Source organism: Ammodytes marinus (genome assembly GCF_949987685.1).
Source record: "Ammodytes marinus genome assembly, chromosome: 12".
Lineage (NCBI taxonomy): Eukaryota > Metazoa > Chordata > Actinopteri > Uranoscopiformes > Ammodytidae > Ammodytes > Ammodytes marinus.
Window position 1 is genome coordinate 13,462,841 of NC_137216.1, and position 20,199 is coordinate 13,483,039.

Sequence of the window (20,199 nt, forward strand, 5' to 3'; positions counted from 1 at the left end):
GTTGAGTCACTCCTTAGTGAACCATTACAAATCAGTGCGAGACAATCTCAGGAAGGACGGTGAAACAAGAAATGGATTTAATAAACGACTACGACTATCTTGGGAGTTTTGAGTCCGTAATGTTTTCATTTTCTGCTCCCGACTGAGGACTGTTTTTTTGGCTAATTGGGTTAACGTGGGCTCGGACTAGGAAGTTGTCAAGCTTCAGAGGCTTTTATTTGTGCCTGGCCGTCAAATCACAGCCACCGGGCGCAGTCACCCTGTGGGCGACGCCCCCACGAGGCCCTTTAAGGTATACAGCTGTCTGATGAGTCAGTCCAGAAGCCCTGCGCCTTTTTCCCAAGGAAATCCCAGAGTTCTGAGGTGATAGAGTGACAGAAGGCAAAAAGGCCACGCAGCTTGGTATTATGGAAGGGTTTTTACTGCCCCTCAGGTCAGCTTAGTGGTTGCCGAGGAGAAGTAGCAGCCACGTTTTGGTGCGTCACTCTGGACTTTGAAGGACAACTAACCACAAGGTGATGGTAGTGCTGGGGGGAAGAGAAGCACCCTGTGAATGTTGTTGAGAAACATGCACATGCATGCAGCCATAGATTTTGAAACTGTATGTGATTGCAATGTGGTCTCCTGGATCACATGCTTTATTTTTAAAATTCAATTCCCAGAAATCTTAATTTATTTTAGATAAACGTTCCATGTTTGGCTAGGTTTTAATATCATATTCTCTCATTAATACTGCCACCCGGCTGATGAACTTCAGCTTAGTATGCCATATTTGTGCTTATATGAGCTTGGAAATGTCATGAGTCAAAGTTAATAACACGGTCTGACATTGATTTTCCCTTGCAATTTTGAGTAAAAATCTGTGGCACTGCTTTAATTACTGGGCCACCCTGCCGGAGCAGATGTTGGGACTTTAGCAGATGTGGTCCACCTGCTGGGATGAAGACACTGACTTATGACCAGCAGGTCAGAACAACTTTCTTCTGGTCCCCTGCATGGCAGAGTGAGTCCAGAGTATAGAACGCAGACACACAGCCCACAGCTGCTAATGACATACAAATGGCCGGCCACTGATGACACAGAGGCTGCGTTTGCATCTGTGCATATGATCACAGGAAACCGACTACATGAAACTAATGACAGTCAACATATGTACTTGACAGTACACGGCCCGGTTGCACAGACCCACAGAGACATAGTGCACATCAGTCCACACAATCCCATTGTCTGTTACCTACACACATCAATAAATTCATTTATAAAACAATAAAATAATAAAGCAGTCTTTAAGATGATGGATAGGGAGTGCCATAGAGCACTTTCTCACCAACCCAAAATGCTGTTATGTGTATCTGCCTCCCCTTTATATTGGGCCATAATTGCAGTATTATGTGGGTGTTGTGCCAAATGAGAAATACACTGTGAGACAAAGAAATCAATTTAAAGAAAGTTGAACAGTCCATACCGTACACACAATGCAAGTTGTGTCCATACAAATATGCATTCATGCCTGCCTGTGCATGTAAGTGGGGATGATTGCGTGTGTGTGTGTGTGTGTGTGTGTGTGTGTGTGTGTGTGTTCATGTGCGTGTGTGTATAAGAGTGCTTGTCCAAAGGCAGCTACGGTGGTGGTGGTGGTGGTGGATTCCTGGGGAATTGAAATTAATGAGTGTAATCAGAAGCAAACAGCGAGCCAGGCAAGGGCAATTAATACAAGCAAGGCAGAGCAGAGCTGCTGGTTTGCTCGGCCAGGCATGGCTGGAGCCGAAAAGAGATGGAGGATTAAGATGCAACCGCAGACAAACTCCACACACACACAGCTTTTCCACACACAGCACACAGATGTCCACGGAGAGGGGAAGGAAGGGGATGGGAGCCTGGCACCGCCAACCGGCCACTCAGTTAGCCCTAGGCCCAGTACGAGCTGACAACCTCCTGGCAGCATTCAGATAACACCCCTCTTCTCTGCTTTAGTTTGAGGGCCGGTGGGGAAGGCCCTCCACTTAGGCCCCCCTGCACAGTGGAGCTACTATGTGAGAGAGAGGGAGCGAGGCAGAGGAACATAAAGAGATAAAGAGAGAGAGAGAGAGAGAGAGAGAGAAAGAAGGAGGGAGGGAGGGCATGGTGTTTGCAAGCTTAACTCAAGTACATCTCAATGTGAGGGATATTTTTGTTAGCCCCGCGTGCCCTCCCTCCCAAGTTTTTGTTGATTGAAACATCCTTGGCTGCGTGCATTTTATTCAATCATTTCCTCTTTGCTTCAGTGTAAATAAAACACATTGGAGCCAGCTGCTTGGAAACGACTCTGCTTGGTGTTTTGCTTTTAATTGAGGCTAAACGACAGCGTCACCGCCTAGTAGGATCTTTTCACTTTGTTCGCCGTGAATGGCGGTCATTCCCCCTTGGCGCTCTCGCGTTTCCACTGTTTACGTGAGATAATGATGCATGTGTAAGGATACACCGGCAGGCCAAGGAGAGGGGCTGATATGAACTGTGACGGATGCCTTGTCGAGTCCAAGCCAATTTGCGTTGGAACGGAACAATGATGTCAGCTCAGACATGGAAGGACTGTAACGAGCAGGAGACGCTATAGGGGCGAACTGTGATGCACACAGGGAAAAAAAGAAAGGTTCAAGTGTACTCCCAAACAAGGCCGTCACGGAGGTCACCTAAGGTCAAAGAAACATGGGGCCAAAAAAAAAAACATTCTGCAGATGCCACAATGCGTTTGAGCTCATTCCCTTTTGGTGTAATGTCCCTAAAATGTAAATGTTATTACATTGGTTTGTAACTTAAGTCTAAGTAGAACCTTTCCAGGAAATAACCACTGCTTTGTGGCAGGAAGTGAGTGGACAACATGTTGTGATGTATTGTCTTTCTCCCCTGTCAACCCAAATCCATCTATGTAATTTGGGGAGTTCTAGTTGCATGATAGTTAGCACCTGAAAAGAGTTAGGCATATATGTATCCTTCCAAATTAAAGATATTGTTCATTTAAGTTTGATAAACTTTACAGAAATACGGTTTGTATGAGACAGGCTATGCTCTGGTTCTTTTGACACAATAGGTATTTTGAACCAATCACTGCATTTCTCTGCCCGAAAACGTTCTTAAAAAAAACAATGACTTTTGCCATGGAGACACACCCACAGTCCTGTCAAAAAGTTAAGTAAAAAAGCAGTTTTTTTTCTAAACTAAGTTTTATAATTTTGATGAACATTTATATTCCATAAGATTTGTGTTAAAGCTTATGAAACTTCGATATCATAACATTTAACTATTTCAGACCAGGTTTACAGAGGCTTTAACAGAACAGATGTGGAACCACTGGAAAACTTCAGTGTTGTTTGTTGAGATCCACTTCAAATGTTGGGCCATTGAACTTGTGTAGGAGTAGCCTACAGTAACCTCGCAGAAAAGGCCGCAGCAGTCTGTCAACTCTAATCCAAACCGAAAAGCAGAAGCCGAAGCAGAAGCGGAAAACATATAGCTCCTCACTCAGCAAAAGATAAAGTAGAAGTTTGGAGAAATGTGGATTGTGGCTTTAACACCGATGCCAAATGCCGTTGACCTCATTCCCTCCTCCATGAGTTATGTGGTTGTTTTGAGCAGTTTAACTATGTGATATGACACAGTGCAGGGATGTAGGGAAAGTCAAACAAATTGACAAAACAGCTTAGTCAAACGTTGACTGTGTTCTTCTTTAACATGTTGTGTCAGCTGGAGAAAGACCATTACTTACTTATCTTCCCCTTCGTAACTATCCGTGTCTTAACTGTCCACAGAGTGCAGACTGCAGACATATAGTATAAAAACTGTCTCTGACACCTTCATGGCTACTGAAGAATTACTGACGCTTCAATAAGTTGCTCTTGTGCCTATGAAAGGCAACAGTTTAACCCGTATCTCTATTACTTTAATGGAGGACAATCCAAACTTTTAAAATAATTTACACTTCTCCTCATGGCTGTGGCTATATAGAAATTGCCTTGTAACATAGGCATGCTCAAATTGCTTTAAAGAATTGATGAGTTTCCTCATGTAATAGTGTTAAAAGGATTTCCCCCCCCATGCTCTTTCCCATTGGCCATGCAGGGAACAAAATATTTCATTTCTGTGGTGTAGCTTGTATGCCCTCTACTGGCCTAATGTTATCATGATAAGGTCAAGTTGTAATGACTTATCGCTGACCAAATATTAACATCAGTCATTTTTGTTTAGATATGTGGGATTCCAAATCAGAATGCAAAATAAAATAAAAAAGGATATTCCTTTACCTCAAAACAAGCCCACGGGGACATTTATGAAAGCACTGACATTATGTTATGAGCTGAAAGTCAACTGTTATAATGTATAGCCTACGTTTTATTCTAGCTTTTTTCTTATTCTATTTAGGAATCGCCTCTGAGAACTTAATAAACACTATCAATTTGCCACCTTTCCTCATTTTGTATAAACTTCCAGAACCACTTGAAGGACTCCTTGAACTCCCCTGTGAAAACCATGGGTGTCCCTAGGACCCATTTTAAGAACTACCGCTGTAGGCACATTAAAAAAAAGAAAAGAAAAATACACTTTGGCATTAATGGATCAGTAAAGCCATCAGATTGTCAGAGGGTGAAAAATGGCTGTGGCATGAAGCGTTTAATAAAGTGATCTTTGATAACTAATGAGGCTGTTTCTAAGGGCAAAGCCAACATCCAATCAGTCACAATCAAAGTAAAAAGGTGTGGGGGGGGGGAATGGATTGAAAATTAAAGCTGCAGTCTCCATGGCTCACCACCCATAAGCTATTTCAAAGAGCCACCGATCTGAGATTTAGCATGTTTCTATATGAGAAACACACTTCCCTATTAGAGGAAGGGAAAGGGAAAGAAAAAAAAAACGTGTGGACTCAAAACCATCACCAGACGCCACTGCAGTGGTATTTTTGAACGTGTGCGTCAGAGCTGCGCCGGCAGCCAAACCGCTTATTAAAAACGCAGGGAAGCCAAGTGCCATAAAGACAGAAGGCAAGCAGCTTGTTATTATTCTTTCTGAGAGGTGAACAGGCTGAGATCAATGGCTGCAGTGGTTTTCTACTCACCACAACTATGGCCCACTAAAAGCACAGAGGGCCGCGCGGCTCCGACCCATACAGTCACAGATATTAACTATTCCGGGGCCCCCTTTGAAAACAGCTGCCAAGAATAATTTCCCACATGTAACATTTCCCAACCAAAGCCACAGAGTCATGCTGGCACATTCGCTGCCCCGACAGACCCTGTGTGCCCAGACGAGGATGACGGAGTAGAAACAATGGAAAACCAGACCCCACTTCATAACTAGGGAGTCAATTTGGAACTCGTGAAACTGTGTACTGTAGATTCATTATTTAGCCATATCCTATTAATGGTGCGTATAGCGTATTGAAGAATCCTGCATTTTGCATCTCAAATGTGGCTAAGATAAAATACCAAAGCTGCTATGGAGATACATTCTGCATTTTCAAAGCTAATGGGAGTCTGCAAAGGGCTCTTAGCGGTTGTTACTCAGCTGTTTTTATAGTACGCTGAGGTCCTGTTATGAAGATGGCAAAGAGAAAACATAAAATGTCAAATATGAAGTGGCTTTTCTTCTTGACCATATCAAAGCAAATGTTTATTTTTATATCAGATGTGTGTGATCGCCCAGAGGGATCATTCAAGTGTGGTGTGGGAAGCTGTCAGTCCGTAATGACACCAACAATCAATTATTTTCTGAAGGCAATAGAAATGGTAAGATTTATGGATAATATATTAACCCTGTCAATCCAAAAGTATCAATTTTGGTCTTAGAAACTATATCTTCATATATGTTAAGAGTCATTGACAGAGCTGCCAGGCTATGGTATGTTAACAGTGACACATGCTTGCCTTATGCTGCCGTATCAGGGGCATATTGTAAGTCTACTATTAGATTAGACAAAAAATACCTTCACACCATGACAATAAAAAAAAACATCACTCTTTGTATTAAAATGTCACTATGCAAATACAGTATCTTGCATATAAGAAAAGCTTTGAATTTCTCTAATGAGAATGACATCCAATCATGCAAATAACACCAGTTTTAAGATTATTTTCAAGATCAATTTTATTGGACTTGATAGTGTCATATGAACAAACGCAAAATTAATTTTGTTGCAAATAGTGACCTACTCGCCATTATATAGCACGTGTACACAATTATTAATATAATCTTTATAACTGATATGATACATATTTACAAGAACACACCTATATTTGTATTTAGATTGTTTCTTACGTAAAAAAGGCACAGGATACAAAAGCAACACTTGCTCTGCAACAAGGTACAGTGTACTTGAAGCAAAACGTTTCCATAACAGGAGCAGCAGAGACTTCCATGTTGTATTTTTAACATGTGTTTTTACATCAGTGATGTACCGAGCAAGTACATATAGATGAAACCGTGTCCACCTACATATGCCTCCTGACATGACTGATAAAAATAAGCGAAAAGAGGGGGGTTTGTGCCGGTAAAGTTTTTCAATTCCAATCCCTTAAAACAGATGCTTGGGTAAACAATACTTGGGCAAACTAGACCAGTGATGCGTAAAGGGAGAGCATGTCCATTGTCCAGCCAAACCTTCAGCCGTTAAGAAATGTCAAAGAACTCATATCACACATCAACTGCATAGAAGCTGCAGTTCGGCAGAGTTGTAAGTCAAGGCAGGCGCCGTCATCTCCGTCCCACCCAGAGCCTCCTGCCCTCGGATCTTCAGGTTGACAAACTTGATCTTCCAGCTGTTGTTCTCCAGAGGGGAGCGTATGAGGCCAAATATCTGCTCAAAGAGGCCCAGACAGGCTGCCTCTCTGTGGATGGTCCCGGCCACAGCCACTAGCACCAGGCCATGGGGAGAGGCCAGCGCACGCAGGCCCTGAGCCTCCAGGTTGGGGCTGAGCAGGAGACGCTCGTCCCTGGTCAACGCCAGGAGACGAAGGCTGACCAGCTCAGAGCCCTGGAACTCCTCCATCTGTTCACTGCCAGCTCTGAGGACAAAAGGGGAGGCACAAGCTATGTCATCCCGGTTTAGTTGTGGTTTTATTTTTTTTACTGACGTTAATTGTATGTACAGTATTGTAAAAGAAAGGTCAAGGTCACACTCAACTTCAGTGCATACAGTCAGTGGGCCAGTTTAATATACGGTTATGCATTGACACACACTACTGGATTCTTCTTAACGTAGCTACAAGGAGCTTTCAGTTTTTGTTGATTCTTGCGACACCTTTGGACAACAAGTGGTAGTGTAATTGCAACACCAAGCGCATGCCAGCAAGCGTGTGTTTGTTTTCGAAGCGAGTGAAAGAGCGACCTTGGATGTGTCGCTATGAGGTAATGTATTCATATGTGACTATTTAAGATTAATAATGGTAATGTGACAATGTTGACGCAAAGTTTACTTTGATCTAGTGCTGTTGGGGAAACACTGGATCTTCCAGTCTGCCTGCCTTTAATCGTTTTGTCTAAGTTCCCGGGAGATGAGACCCGAGCAGCGGCATTATTTATAACCATATGAAGAAAGCGTAAACTTGTTTTCGATGATGGTGTCCGTCCCTGTTATCATCAGAGGAGAAATGAGACTGTTTCATAAACAAAGGTGGGGTAAGAGATTCTGGAGCATGTTTGTTGTCAAAATCAGTGAAAAACTCATTACAAAAACTCCTCACTGGTATTTTAAAAAAAAGGGAATTTAAACACAGTCCCATTTGTTTACATTCATTTTGTTTACATACCAGTTTACACGTGATTTTTTTACGGACAGGTAGCAGATTGTGAGGAGATATTCACTGCAAAAAGTGATTTGTCAACAAACATTCTTACTTACCCGACCTTTATAAGTTCCTCGTAGGAGGTTTTTATTCTACCAACATGAGATACCAAAGTCAGAAAAATTTAGCTGTTAATAAATAATAAATAAAATGTAAATAAATATTTCTAAATGACCATAAAAAATCTTGAACCTCAAAACACATTCAATGGCTCTTTATACTGGACAGACCAAACACAGGACAAACACATGACCCTCTGCCATGTAGTCTTGTTTTCAAGCTAATTTGAACCAACAAGATCGGAGCCCAAAATACAACAAACACAAACCACGCCATCAGCTATACTTCAATGTTTCTCACTATTAATCAGAACCTTTACCTGGCTAAGAGGCGTAGCTTCACGTCAGGCCAGAAGTGTTGTGGTCCCCAGTCCTGAGGCTGCTGGCCCAGTGAGACATTCTGGCTGTTGAGAATCTGGAAGAACCACAGGCAGAACTGCTTACCCAGGACCAGCGGGTCAAATCCCTCCTCTGCGTTTACGTTAGTGCTCAAACTCTCCTCTGCCTTCTCATTGGCCGAATCAGTCGGCGTCTGTGAGGGATGTCTCTCTTTGGTCTCATCCTTGAAAGGAATGGAAACACTCGTGATCTCGCTGTATTACATTACACAGGCTCTATATATGAGGAGTGGCTGAGCTGACCTCCAGTGTTTACCTTCACGGGCGACCACAGCTCCAGCGTCCGCTGCACCAGCTGATGTTTCTCGCTATTCGGAGGCATCGCCACGCCCTCCCCCGCCAGGTACCTGAAGATGAGGTCGCGTTGAACCTTCTTCCTTCTCAGGAGCTCTTCGGCATTTTTACTAAAGGAGATAACAGTTTCCACAGCCTCTGTGTGTGAATAGAGGGACATAGAGCGCAGCACAACGTGAGGCGGAAGTCAAATAGCCTAAATTACAGCTACAGTGGGGTATAATGGTTATATGTCCATGGGTATAATACTCACTGTCCATGTGTATAATGGCGAAACCGCTTGTACACACAACGTTTACTGTATGTGACATGTGTTTTACATAAACTTGTCAAATATGTCATAATAGAACTTAAAATGTAACTTATTGTATCTTAGCTAACTCCCCCTTGCTTCCTGTTAAGTTACAATGTGTTTACCTGCAGCATTTTCTACAACTATCATTTTATTCGTGACGGTGTCGCTGAGCGAATATAAGTCGCCTTTCGCCATTGACTTCAGTATCTTCTTACATCCAGCACGCTCTGTTTCCGACAGTCCAGACATCTTCGACACCTCAAAACAAAAAATGAAAGTTCCTTGTCGTCCATTCGTGTCCCGCTAGAAAAGTCTCCGCACAGGAACAAGCGTCGGTCGGAAAGAACGTTCCGGGTCAAAAAGCTTTCGTTGCCTTTGGGGCAATAGGGATTATTGTTGTCTCAAGTTTAAATAGGTAACAATAAAAAAACACCTACTCAAGTATCATGATGTTCACTTGTTTCTCTATTTTTATTCAATAAGAAGTTGAATGTTTATATGAAAACCAAAATCAATACGTGCCACAATGTTTTGTTTTATTATATTATATTATTATGATTATATTCAAAAGTTAAATGAAATATTATTATATTATATATAGCAGTTTTATTGTGTATAATAAAACTGCTTTTGATTGCTCTGTGGGTTTTTCAAAATGACTTTGCTCATGGCTTGCAGATCACTTCACTAACAATGTAACCTGCTGATTAAAGCATGAAACACGTCAGAATGGAGTTCACAAAGGCAATAATCTTCTGTCATGTCAAGCATATTGAGCCGAGGTTTGTAGAGTTCAGTTCATGGTTCAACAGTGCTAGAGTGTGTAGTTTACGAGGAGCTCCTGAATGCCTCACAGGAACAAATAGCTAGCTGACCAGGAGCAGCTAATATGGGCTATCCTTCGCACTGAGGATGTACTGTGAGTGCAGCTGGATCATTGTCCTGCAAGACATGCACCCTCACGAATAGCGTGTGAATTTATTAAGATGTTTTAGTTAACTCGACTAAAGGGACCAGCTGCGCGAGTTAAAATTGAGCCTCCAGTCGCCGAAAGGTATCGTACCGTTATTACAATTACAATTTGCTCATGTGTCCTGTCTACATTAGCTTGTTAACGCCATTCCTATCATTTAACGTAAACCGGTTTAGGCTTAACCGGCGTTAAATAGAGCTACTCTTATCTCACCAAAAGGGTTGTGTATTTGTTCAATCATTAGTATTAGTTGTGTCAGTAAAATTGCTGTTAGTTATATAAAATAACATGTATTCTCATCCCTGATTCCATTCAAAACATGGGGAATTAAATATAACCTTGCTTCTTTTCCACGGTTACACGCCTTTAAATTACATTAAAGACTTTGCCTCAAACGGTAAGTTACAATTTACAATTTGCTTTTACTTTCTGATTTGAATAATTAATAAAATCTCCAGATATTCCATTACATATCGGAACAAAGTTACTGTATCAGAAAGCCTATAGTAGCCTACAACCAATGTACAGGGGAACTAAAAAAAAAATACCAAGATTAGATAAGGTCAAAACTGGTTGTATATCGGGAAAAGTCGTTGGAGCTTGACTTATTTTGACAGACTAAACAAGGTGTGGTTTGATTTGGCACCAGATATGCCTAACCCTAAAGTTGTGGTATAAATGAATGAGGAACTGTTTGAACGAAAAATAGCTTGCGAACATTTCACACAGTTGTCACGCACATTAACTTCTTTCGACACCGGTAAAATGTTGAGAAAAATGAGCTGGGAGGAAATTGCACGACTATTTCCCAAGTCATAGTAAAGGAGTTTCTTGCCAGATCTCATGAGAAGAGGAGGTTATAATGAATCCAACAATTTAAATTTCAGATTATTTTGTTATCAAATGTATATCTGTATACACACAGTAGTAGGCCTACACAACATAATCTCAAATCTATGCCCATAAATGTACTTTTACATCTACACACACACACACACACACACACACACACACACACACACACACACACACACACACACACACACACACACACACACACACACACACACACACAGCGTTAACCTAAATAAATAAAGCTTTTATGCTTTCTTCAATAGGTCAACATTTTATGCAGATTAAGCCCAATGTAAAACCACCATCAAACATATGAAGGACAGTAGTTTGAGGCTTGATTCAGTCCAAAAGTGTCTGTCAAATAAGACAATGTACTTCATGTTCAACACAGCTTAGTTAATGTGTGGCTAAAGCACCTACTTTAGCCACACAAGGGGTAATTCCCCCCCTTGCTCAATACCAAATAGCAGGAAGAGGAAGACTTTGGATTTAAAAGAAATTGCACAATGTACAGATGTTGAGCAGACGGTCGCTGCATGGAGCTTTGACAATTTCCTCTGGTGAGCCGAGCCCAATCCTAACATTATCCTTATTTGTACTTTGTTTGTTTTTCTATCATTGCTGCAGATGGAAGAGTGTGAGAGCAAGTCTCTGGGCAGAGTAACAGTGTACTCAATCCAGGGCTGCCCTCACTGTGTGCATGCTAAGGCCACCCTGGGGCGCCTGGGAGTACCAGTGTGTGATGTGGACTTGGGGAGACATCCAGAGCTGAGAGCCAGGGTGAAGGAGCTGACTGGAAGAAGCTCAGTCCCTCAGATCTTCTTTAACAACGTTCACGTCGGAGGCAACGATGACCTACAGAAGCTGGTGAGGAGTTGCATTGGTGATGACGCACCTAAACCGCCTGCTTCTCCATTTCACTACTGAACCTTAGTGCAATGTGTATTTCTTAAAGCTGCAGTGCGTAACTTCATATTAATGAAAGTCGGTTACATTCCAAGCCATCGCCAAACGAGTTGACACCAGATTGATTACACTCATCAGCTCCACAAAACTCCCTCTGTATTGTATTGACTCTACGGCTAAGAAAACACCTGGATGTACGGTAACGTATAGAATCCATGGGCGATCACCGAAGGCTTACCTCATGTAGTGGATGCGCAGGCAGACAGTGTGGTTGTATATGCTCATAATTCCTCACGAGGGCGACATAAGTTATGCACTATAGCTTTAAGTGTCAGAAAATACCAATGATCTGTTTGATTTAAATAGTGTTTTAAACATGTACGTGTCTGTTGATCTGTCCACCTTCCTCAGGCTCCAGAAGAGCTTCAGAGGTTGGTCAATCTGGTGAAGAAGGAGCCTCTTCCAGCAGACGCTCCACCGCTACCAGAGGAGAGCCACTCGGAGGAGACGGCCGGGGAGGCAGACCAAGGTGAGGGATCTATTGGAGTTGTTGCTTCTTCCAGATCACCAGTAGGACAGATCAACTCAGCAAATCACACCATAGCTTCTTCCACATGTGGAAACAGACAGCAAATTAAATCAAGGATGAGAAATGATGTGCAGAAAAAAAACCACTCAATCCTACATGCCTTAAACTGTCTTTAAAGGTGGAGTCAGCGATCCTCAAGAATGCTTGTTGTCAAAATCAGTGAATATCTCCCAAGGATCCTGTACTGTGTGTGTGCTGAAAAAGAAACTGGTGTTAACACACAGCCTAGGCTCTGTAAACCGGTATGTTGCTACCTACAATGGATTGGTCCGGGCCCCTTTGTTTACATGCCCATTTACAGAGCCTATTGCACTATACATTATAGGCTTTGTATTAACACCTAATACATTTTTCGGCGCGCACACAGTATACACAGGTGGCTGATCGTGAGAAGAGATTCACTGATCTTGACTAAGCGTTCTCCAGAATCACTGACTCCACCTTTAATGCACAGTGCATGATGTGTTTCACCGTTAGTGTGCGATGGTTTCTGTTATTGGGGTGGATTCATTCAACATTCATAATGTTGAAGGATTTGTTTGAAAAAAGGATCAGCTTCAGACTAATTTGGTCTGCCAGAAATGGGATTCAAATTTCAAAAAATGAATGGCAGTATGGTAGTAGCATAGTGGTATATATTTTGGTTAGAGCAGGTGTGTGTGTGTCCTTATCTGAAGTCACTAAGGCCATTTGATAGAGGAAACACGATAGAAGATACTAGATGAGCCCTGCAGCACCAGGCTGCCTCACAGTAACTCATTGTGATTATTAAAGCTTCCTACTGTGTATGCAAAGTCTATCCAAAGAGGCGCGTATACAACCTTTGTGCAGAAATGATTTCATTCAGTGTTCACCTTGATGAAGTGCTAGCAACTAGTGCTTGGTATCAACTGCTTCTAACATTTGAAGAACTGTGGATTTGATTAGATGGGATGAGAAGGCCTCTCCAATATGAAGAAGGCTTACTGTCCCTCAGCATAGAACAAGTCTTACTGTGCACACACATGCTGGACTTTATAGTCTCACACATTCTTCCATACATGCAAGTGTGTGATCATCATGTGTGTGTTTGTCCATGCGTGGCTTCGGCACAGACTTTCATTGTGAGAGAGATGAGTTGGCGAACCTGGTAGAGGACTTCAAACATGGCAGTGTGATTGCCAATCATAGGAGGGGACTGACTTTATACAAAAAGAGCTTCACAGGTGATCAACTGGTTGACTGGCTCCAGACAGAGAAGGGCATGGGTAAGTAAAGGTTGTGGGAGTTTTGAGAACAATCTGGAAAACTCCATTGTACTATCTCAAAGTGTCCTTTTACAAAGGGAGGTCAAATCCTTGACTGTCGCCGTGTGTGTGTGTGTGTGTGTGTGTGTGTGTGTGCTAGCCAGGGCTGAGGCCTTTACTACTGGCCAAGCATTGTTGCAGAAGAAGTACATGGTGAGTGTGCGTGGCTGTGGGCAGAAGGATTGCAGTTTTGCAGAAGGGAAAACTCCCATGGACACACTGTACAGGCTGCTGGAGGATGACCCTCATTCCGCCCTCAACGCAGGACAGACGGCAGCCTGCAGTCCCATCCAGGGTAGGTTTAGGACCAGACAGAGCTATGGAAGCAAGCAACCACGCTCATATAACTGACTGGCTGGTGTTGTGTCCTCCAGTGCTCTCTCTCTCTCTCTTTTTAACCCCCTGTCTTTTCCTTGCTGCTGGCTTGGGACACTATCCTTTTTGGGTCGGCGTGGGTTTGTGTGTCATATCAGTGATCTTTGTGTGGTGGTAAGGGTTATTTGCATTTTTCCATCAGTACCTTCCTCCTCCTGTTTGATGGCTATGATACTGGTTTGATAGTCTGTTCCTGACCAGATCATTTCCTGTTATATTTTTGAAGAGAAGGAAACCTTATCATAGTTGAAGACAGAGAAATGCGTTTGAAAGCTGACTAGATAGATAGTATTCTAATTTGTTTATTGATCACTAATTTCAATATGTTTGTTACAATGTTGTATTAAACACATTTTGTTAAAATCAGTCTTAATAGTGTTGGGAGTTGATCAGTTCATTCTGACAGGAGAAGAAAAATTGTCCTGAAAATATATCTCATTGAAGCCCTGGTGGTGGTGGTGTCATCTTCTGACATTAATGAATACTAGTTAGGTTTTGGTTTCTTCTCAAAGGTTAATTGTTCTGTATTGGTGTTGGTAAGACACATGGCCGGCTGTCTCTGTATTGTTGTATTGCTAGCTGAATGTTGCACATCTCTACAGGCAATCTAACAAGCAAATATGTGCTGTACAACCCAGAGGTGAGCCTATCACTGGTTTGGTGGCTTTCGGTGTGGTGTATGCTTATTGTGCCGCGTTTCCCTTGAACTTTTCTGCAATGCTTCCCTTTCTTACAGGTAACATTCCCAGTAATAATCTCATTTGTACAACATCATGGTTAGGTGGATCTTTAGAATTATTTTTTTTTTGCTGTTTCTTTTCCTGTGGTTTTATTGGAAAATAGCTATTTTAAATGTAAACTTACTGATTTCCCCCCCCCCCCCCCCCCTTAGCTCTCTGTTAATGTTTTGAAATCCAGCTATGAACCGCGTTGATTTTCCTTGACTACAAAACATTGTCTTTTTAAAAAGATCCTTTTGTCAAGGTTCTGTGAGATCAAGGTTCAATCACAGTTGCTTATAGTAAATCAACAATCTTAACATTCAGTATTTTTTTTTTGGTTTTGTCTCACCACAAAAATATAAATGTATCAAACATTAATCCAGCACTCTCTCTCTCTCTCTTTCTCTCTCTGTCCCTCTCTCTCTCTCTTTCAGCCTCTGAGCTCTCTTTGCTTTTACGGGAGATGATTCTGAAATTGTTCTCGGAGCATCTCTCTGCTGATGGCAAGGTAATGTCCTCATTAATTCTTGGCTTCTGACGCAGACTGTGTGTACTCATCCGGATGTTTTGTTGTTTGAGAAATGCAGGGTTCAGATTGTGTGTCATACTTTGCTAACTGTTGCGTTGTGCGAGTCATTTGTTTTCCCTTTGATGTTCAGTGTCCATATATGAAGCAGAGAGCTGCACACACACCTTCAGCTCGTGCTCTTTAGTCTATAAAACCTTTCATGAGACGTGTTAATTTAAAAGTTTTACTACATGGCTTTACATTGGTATGGCAAAAACAAATGTGTGTGGGTGTGTGTTCCTTGCTCCCACAGTCTGTGGACTACAAAGGCATGATGGTGGACTCTTCCTTTGAGCGTTACTGCGAGCTGGCCATTCAGCTGCAGAGGGTGGAGCTGCTGTCACTGACTCGGGAGGAGAAGCTGGCCTTCTTCATCAACATCTACAATGCCTTGGTCATCCATGGATACCTGCGCCTGGGGGCCCCCACCAACATGTGGCAACGATACAGAGTAGGATCACACAGCTGCACTAATATAGTGTGATACAGTGTTTCCCAAAAACCCTTACAGTACATCAGTAGTCCCTGTTCCCGGAATCCCTAAGCCTATCTGCAGCATTTCATGGTATCCTTATGTTAAGGTTTTGTAAATGATCAGAAAAGGTCCAAATGTAGTTATAGGCTTTTTGTAAGAAGGGCATGGTTGTTCATGTTATCTTAACTTTTTCTTTTTCATCCTGTGGGCAAACGGGTTACCATTTCAAGATGGTCTGAATCAACATCAACAAGAAAGGATGAAATTACATTACAAATATGTATTTCTCTCCCATTCTCTAGTTTTTCAACTATGTGAGCTACCTGATTGGAGGCGAGGTGTACACATTACAGGACATTGAGAACGGCGTTCTGAGAGGGAACAGAAAAGGGGTCGCACAGCTGCTACGGCCCTTCTCCAAAACAGACCCACGACTACAAGTATGCAGGCCTTCTGTTCAATCACACCTGAACATTTGACCAATCACTCACTGTGCTACTGTGCATTCACTAATGCAATGTTGACACTACTTCCCCATGTTGTCCACTAGGTGGCCCTTCCACATGCTGAGCCCCTCATTCACTTTGCCCTGAACTGTGGCGCAAAGGGCTGCCCACCAATTAAAACATACATACCACAGGTGAGAAGATTTCAAACATGCTTTCATAAATTTGGTTAATTTTCTTTATGGATAATATTTACCAGTACTGCTGTTACTTTCAGTTTGCCTTGGTTGTGTAATGATCTCTTATTGATTAAAATACCGTATTTTCCGCACTGTAAGGCGCACCGGATTATAAGGTGCACCTTCAATGAATGGCCTATTTTAGAATTGTTTTCATATATAGGGCGCCCGGATTATAAGGCGCATAGAATAGAAGATACTGCAGTCAAACGTTTGACTGGGGTTGCGTTATGCATCCACTAAATGGAGCTGTGCTAAAGGGAATGTCAACAAAACAGCCCGAGGGGATAGCAGCCGAACTGCCCCGCTAGCTCGGCTGCTAACCCCGTGAGCCTGTCAAGCGATGCCTGGGTAATGCCGGCTCGACTGCTCTGTCAGCGGGGATATATGATCCTCTGCCCATGGTGCAAACACTGACAGGTCTGTTAGTGTTTCTGCTTCAAAATAAAAGTTTACTGACTACGGTAGCCGTAATGCTGCAAGAGGTGCAGCTTTGTAGTTTACCAGTCGTACTGTTTATGTTTATGTTTATTTTATGTTTATTTTATTCCACATACAAAATAGTACTGAAACAGTTTATTATTATTAAATTGTTTTTATTGGTTTTTCATACTGAAACATTTTGACAGAGCGCCTTGAGCGCCGTGCACAACCAGTATAGATCAACCAATTAACCAATTGATCCATATATAAGGCGCTCCGGATTATAAGGCGCACTGTCGGGTTTTGAGAAAATGAAAGGCTTTTGAGTGCGCCTTGTGGTGCGGAAAATACGGTACTACAGTAACAATGCAGTAAACCACTATAAACTGACCTGTGTACTGGTGTTACATTGTACAGACTCAAATGGATGGATTAATACAACTTTTGTATTTATTGAGCCAGAGTATTCAGTTATCAGTGTTGTGCTAAATTCATGCAATTCCTGACTGGGGTCGTTCTCTGCATGTCATTGCCCTCCCTACCCCATTTCATCTCAGTCTCTCCACACAGTCAAATAAAGAAAAAAAATGTGTTCATAAGAGCATGAATGGCCTGAAGTCAATTCCACTCCACTTTACCTTATTAGGACATTGACAGCCAGCTCCTCATAGCAGCTGAGGCCTTCCTGGAGAACGACGATGCCTGTATGGTGGATTCTGTGAAGAAAGAAGTGCGACTCAGTCAGATATTCAAGTGGTACAAAGCTGACTTTGGAGGCACTGACGAGAAGGTAGGCTTCGTAGTGTGTGTGTGTGTGTGTGTGTGTGTGTGTGTGTGTGTGTGTGTGCATTTGCGGAAACATACGATCTTTTCACTACTGTACACATTAAGTAGTAAAAATCAGCATCTTAGCATGGCTCAATGTCACAAGCCATGGTAAAAACAGATACACACTGGTGAAAAGAGATGATATATAAATACTAATATCACACCAATAACCTTGAGTTTTCTCCTCCACGCTGTCTGTCCTGTAGCTGCTGAAGTGGGTGTTGGAGCACATGGGCGACTCCCCGAAGAAGAGCAGCCTGCAGGGAGTCATCTCTGCTGGGAAGGCCAAAGTCACCTTCCTCCCCTACGACTGGAGCACCAACAGTTCCCACTGAGCATGCAACACACACACACACACACCTACACGTCCAGCTCATACACTAGTCCAGCTATATTCTCGGTCTCTTTGCGTCTGTCCACTTTCTACTGCATCCAGGCAGCCCACAGGTCCTCAACGGCGCAAATGATTTTTATGCAAAACAAACAGTAAACCCAGAGTGGGGAGAGGGGCGCATTTGCACTGTACCGTTACATCTCTTGTAGGCCTATCCAAGCTTGAAGGCCTTCAGAAGTCATGTACTGTATACCAGTTGTACATATCAAGTTGGATCGGTTTTGAAGTAATTACGACAGAAAGCCTATTTTAGAAATCCAAGTTGCACACAGAAACGTATGTACATTTATCATCAATAATGCTTCCATGTTCTCCAGTCCTAGTCTTTAAAAAAAGAGTCAGCAACTCAGGAGTCAGATTATCACAATCTTCACTTCAATACGACACTCGTATGTAGACCTTTTGATCCGAGCTGACAATATCCGAAAATACTGCCTTGATAAGCCTTATCAAAACCCTTTGAACTCACAACCCTTAGGCATTCAAGTAAAAGCAGGCGTCAGATTCTCCACAAAGCTGGTCCTTCATTTCAGTGCCATTTTTACCCTACAGATGGAAATTATTTGTACTATCTAATAGATCATTAGTCTGGCAACTGTCGCCCAGTGGATATTAAATACTAAAATATAAATACTTCTCTGCTTTATGCTGTAAAGATGTTAGCCATTGCAGATTTTGTTAAGACATTGGACAAAGACAATCTGGTTCGGTTGCTGCTACTGTCACTTATTCTCCCCATCGAATGGCACTTTGTTGGACTGGAACTGTAGTATGGGGGCAGGGGCTGTATCCTCTGTAGCCACTATCTTTGTGGACAGCATCCTTTAGTAGGATCCAGTCCTTGCATATAAACAATATAACAGTCACTCATTTAGAGCACTCAGACGTTAGCATTATCAGTTTTACATTTGTTAACCCTAGTAGTTTTTTGTTACTTCCCCCCCCCCCCCCCCCATGTAGAACCTACATGGTTTGCACCCCTTCCTCCTCTTGATCCAGGTCTTCCATTTTGAATCAGAAAGAAGTGCTATGGCTGTGTTTTTAACAGTTTATTTATTCAAATATATCGTGATATTCTCCATCATTGGAATATATTTATCAAAAAGTACACACATTTCAAATGCACTCTGACACTTTGCATGTTTATCACCAACTTCGAATCCTGTTGAGACATATTTGTACTTTTTTTCACAAAGGAAAAATGTTGGTTCTATCGATGAGAATAATGGGCTGTGTTTATCTTACTATTTATATTTATTCCAGGGTGTATGTATGAACAGTCTTGAATATATTTGAAATATCCATATCAAGTCACAAATATAATTTAATGTAGCAATTGAAGTCTTTCTTAGAGTTTGGGGATTTTTGGTGTGTTCACTTGCTCAAATAGTCATTTAAAACTGTACAGTATCCTTTTATTTTGCCAACACTGAAATCTACCCAGCCTTAAATGTTTGTAAGATTTGTTTTTTTAACACTATTTCCAGTGTGATGGCCACACATTAAAGTTAATATGATTACTTCATAGGATTATAAGTAGTGTTGGGCTTAAAAAATGTATCTTTAAGGGACACTGTTTCAATAATTGAAATTATTTTCTGATCTCAGGTTAAAGGAAAATGTGAGAGCAAAGACTGAAGTTGTTTGATAGGACAACTCAATTGGTCATCACTGTATGCTGCATGTTGTGAATAGTGTTCATTTTTTCTCATTCTGCACAGTTCATTATCCTTTGCAAATACATTGTTACATGAACATTAGTATAACTGTTTAATTGGCTTTAAGCTATAAGCACCACAGCACTAAAGCATATGGTTGAATGAGCATGTCTAAAAACTGGAATGCATTTTGCTGCATGATAATGAAAACCTTCAATCTTAAATGCTGGCCTGTAGCAACAGAAAAAAAAAGTGTTATTGAGTGTTCTGTAAAGCCAGCTATAATTACTGTTAAGTAAAATATGCAATAGGATGAACACATCCCCCTGTCTGAGAACACAGGCCTTCAGCTATCGGTTCACACTCTCCTTTACTTCACTCCATTGAGTAACTGACTGAGTAGGACAAAGGGGAAGAATCTGTCAGCTAAAATTAACTGAACTAAAGGGTTGTATTTGCGTAGATATACCACCATTGTCCTTTTCTCAAAATTACCTCATGTAAAACGTGATGCAAAACCTTTTTTTTTTTTAAATAAGCAATTCTAATGTTATTCTATTTTCCTCTTTCCTGGGATTAATATGTAGCAGTATGTTTATGAATAG

General features: G+C 41.8%; 2 protein-coding genes across 3 annotated transcripts; one reads left to right on the forward strand and one right to left on the reverse strand.

Annotated features, from left to right (window-relative positions):
* Nucleotides 1–6,122: 6,122 nt before the first annotated feature.
* On the reverse strand, nucleotides 6,123–9,149 carry cUnh3orf38 (chromosome Un C3orf38 homolog). 2 transcript variants are annotated; one of them, XM_080038258.1, is made up of 4 exons: nucleotides 8,980–9,149; nucleotides 8,525–8,700; nucleotides 8,191–8,432; nucleotides 6,123–7,031 (listed from the first exon to the last, which is right to left on the reverse strand). In XM_080038258.1, exons 1-4 carry the CDS (start codon nucleotides 9,104–9,106, stop codon nucleotides 6,668–6,670), a joined length of 909 nt encoding a protein of 302 aa, XP_079894384.1. In that variant the 5' UTR covers nucleotides 9,107–9,149; the 3' UTR covers nucleotides 6,123–6,667. The 2 variants fall into 2 exon arrangements, with proteins under 2 accessions (XP_079894384.1, XP_079894385.1); XM_080038259.1 differs by lacking the exon at nucleotides 8,980–9,149 and adding an exon at nucleotides 8,816–8,926.
* Nucleotides 9,150–9,774: 625 nt separating this feature from the next.
* On the forward strand, nucleotides 9,775–20,194 carry LOC307258285 (uncharacterized protein). Its single transcript, XM_080037785.1, has 11 exons — nucleotides 9,775–9,911; nucleotides 11,313–11,552; nucleotides 12,003–12,120; nucleotides 13,275–13,427; nucleotides 13,567–13,761; nucleotides 14,998–15,071; nucleotides 15,385–15,582; nucleotides 15,909–16,046; nucleotides 16,157–16,246; nucleotides 17,361–17,504; nucleotides 17,749–20,194. Exons 2-11 carry the CDS (start codon nucleotides 11,313–11,315, stop codon nucleotides 17,875–17,877), a joined length of 1,479 nt encoding a protein of 492 aa, XP_079893911.1. The 5' UTR covers nucleotides 9,775–9,911; the 3' UTR covers nucleotides 17,878–20,194.
* Nucleotides 20,195–20,199: the final 5 nt, after the last annotated feature.

What these genes read in the sequence shown, in the direction of transcription:
- cUnh3orf38 (XM_080038258.1), bottom strand. Translation starts at nt 9,106, where the DNA reads ATGTCTGGACTGTCGGAAACAGAGCGTGCTGGATGTAAGAAGATACTG. An exon ending in AGTTGTAGAAAATGCTGCAG is followed by an intron (nt 8,701 to 8,979) that starts GTAAACACATTG and finishes ATTCACACACAG; the next exon opens with AGGCTGTGGAAACTGTTATC. An exon ending in AGCTGTGGTCGCCCGTGAAG is followed by an intron (nt 8,433 to 8,524) that starts GTAAACACTGGA and finishes ATTCCTTTCAAG; the next exon opens with GATGAGACCAAAGAGAGACA.
- LOC307258285 (XM_080037785.1), top strand. Translation starts at nt 11,313, where the DNA reads ATGGAAGAGTGTGAGAGCAAGTCTCTGGGCAGAGTAACAGTGTACTCA. An exon ending in AGCCTGCAGTCCCATCCAGG is followed by an intron (nt 13,762 to 14,997) that starts GTAGGTTTAGGA and finishes TCTCTCTTTCAG; the next exon opens with CCTCTGAGCTCTCTTTGCTT. An exon ending in AAACAGACCCACGACTACAA is followed by an intron (nt 16,047 to 16,156) that starts GTATGCAGGCCT and finishes GTTGTCCACTAG; the next exon opens with GTGGCCCTTCCACATGCTGA.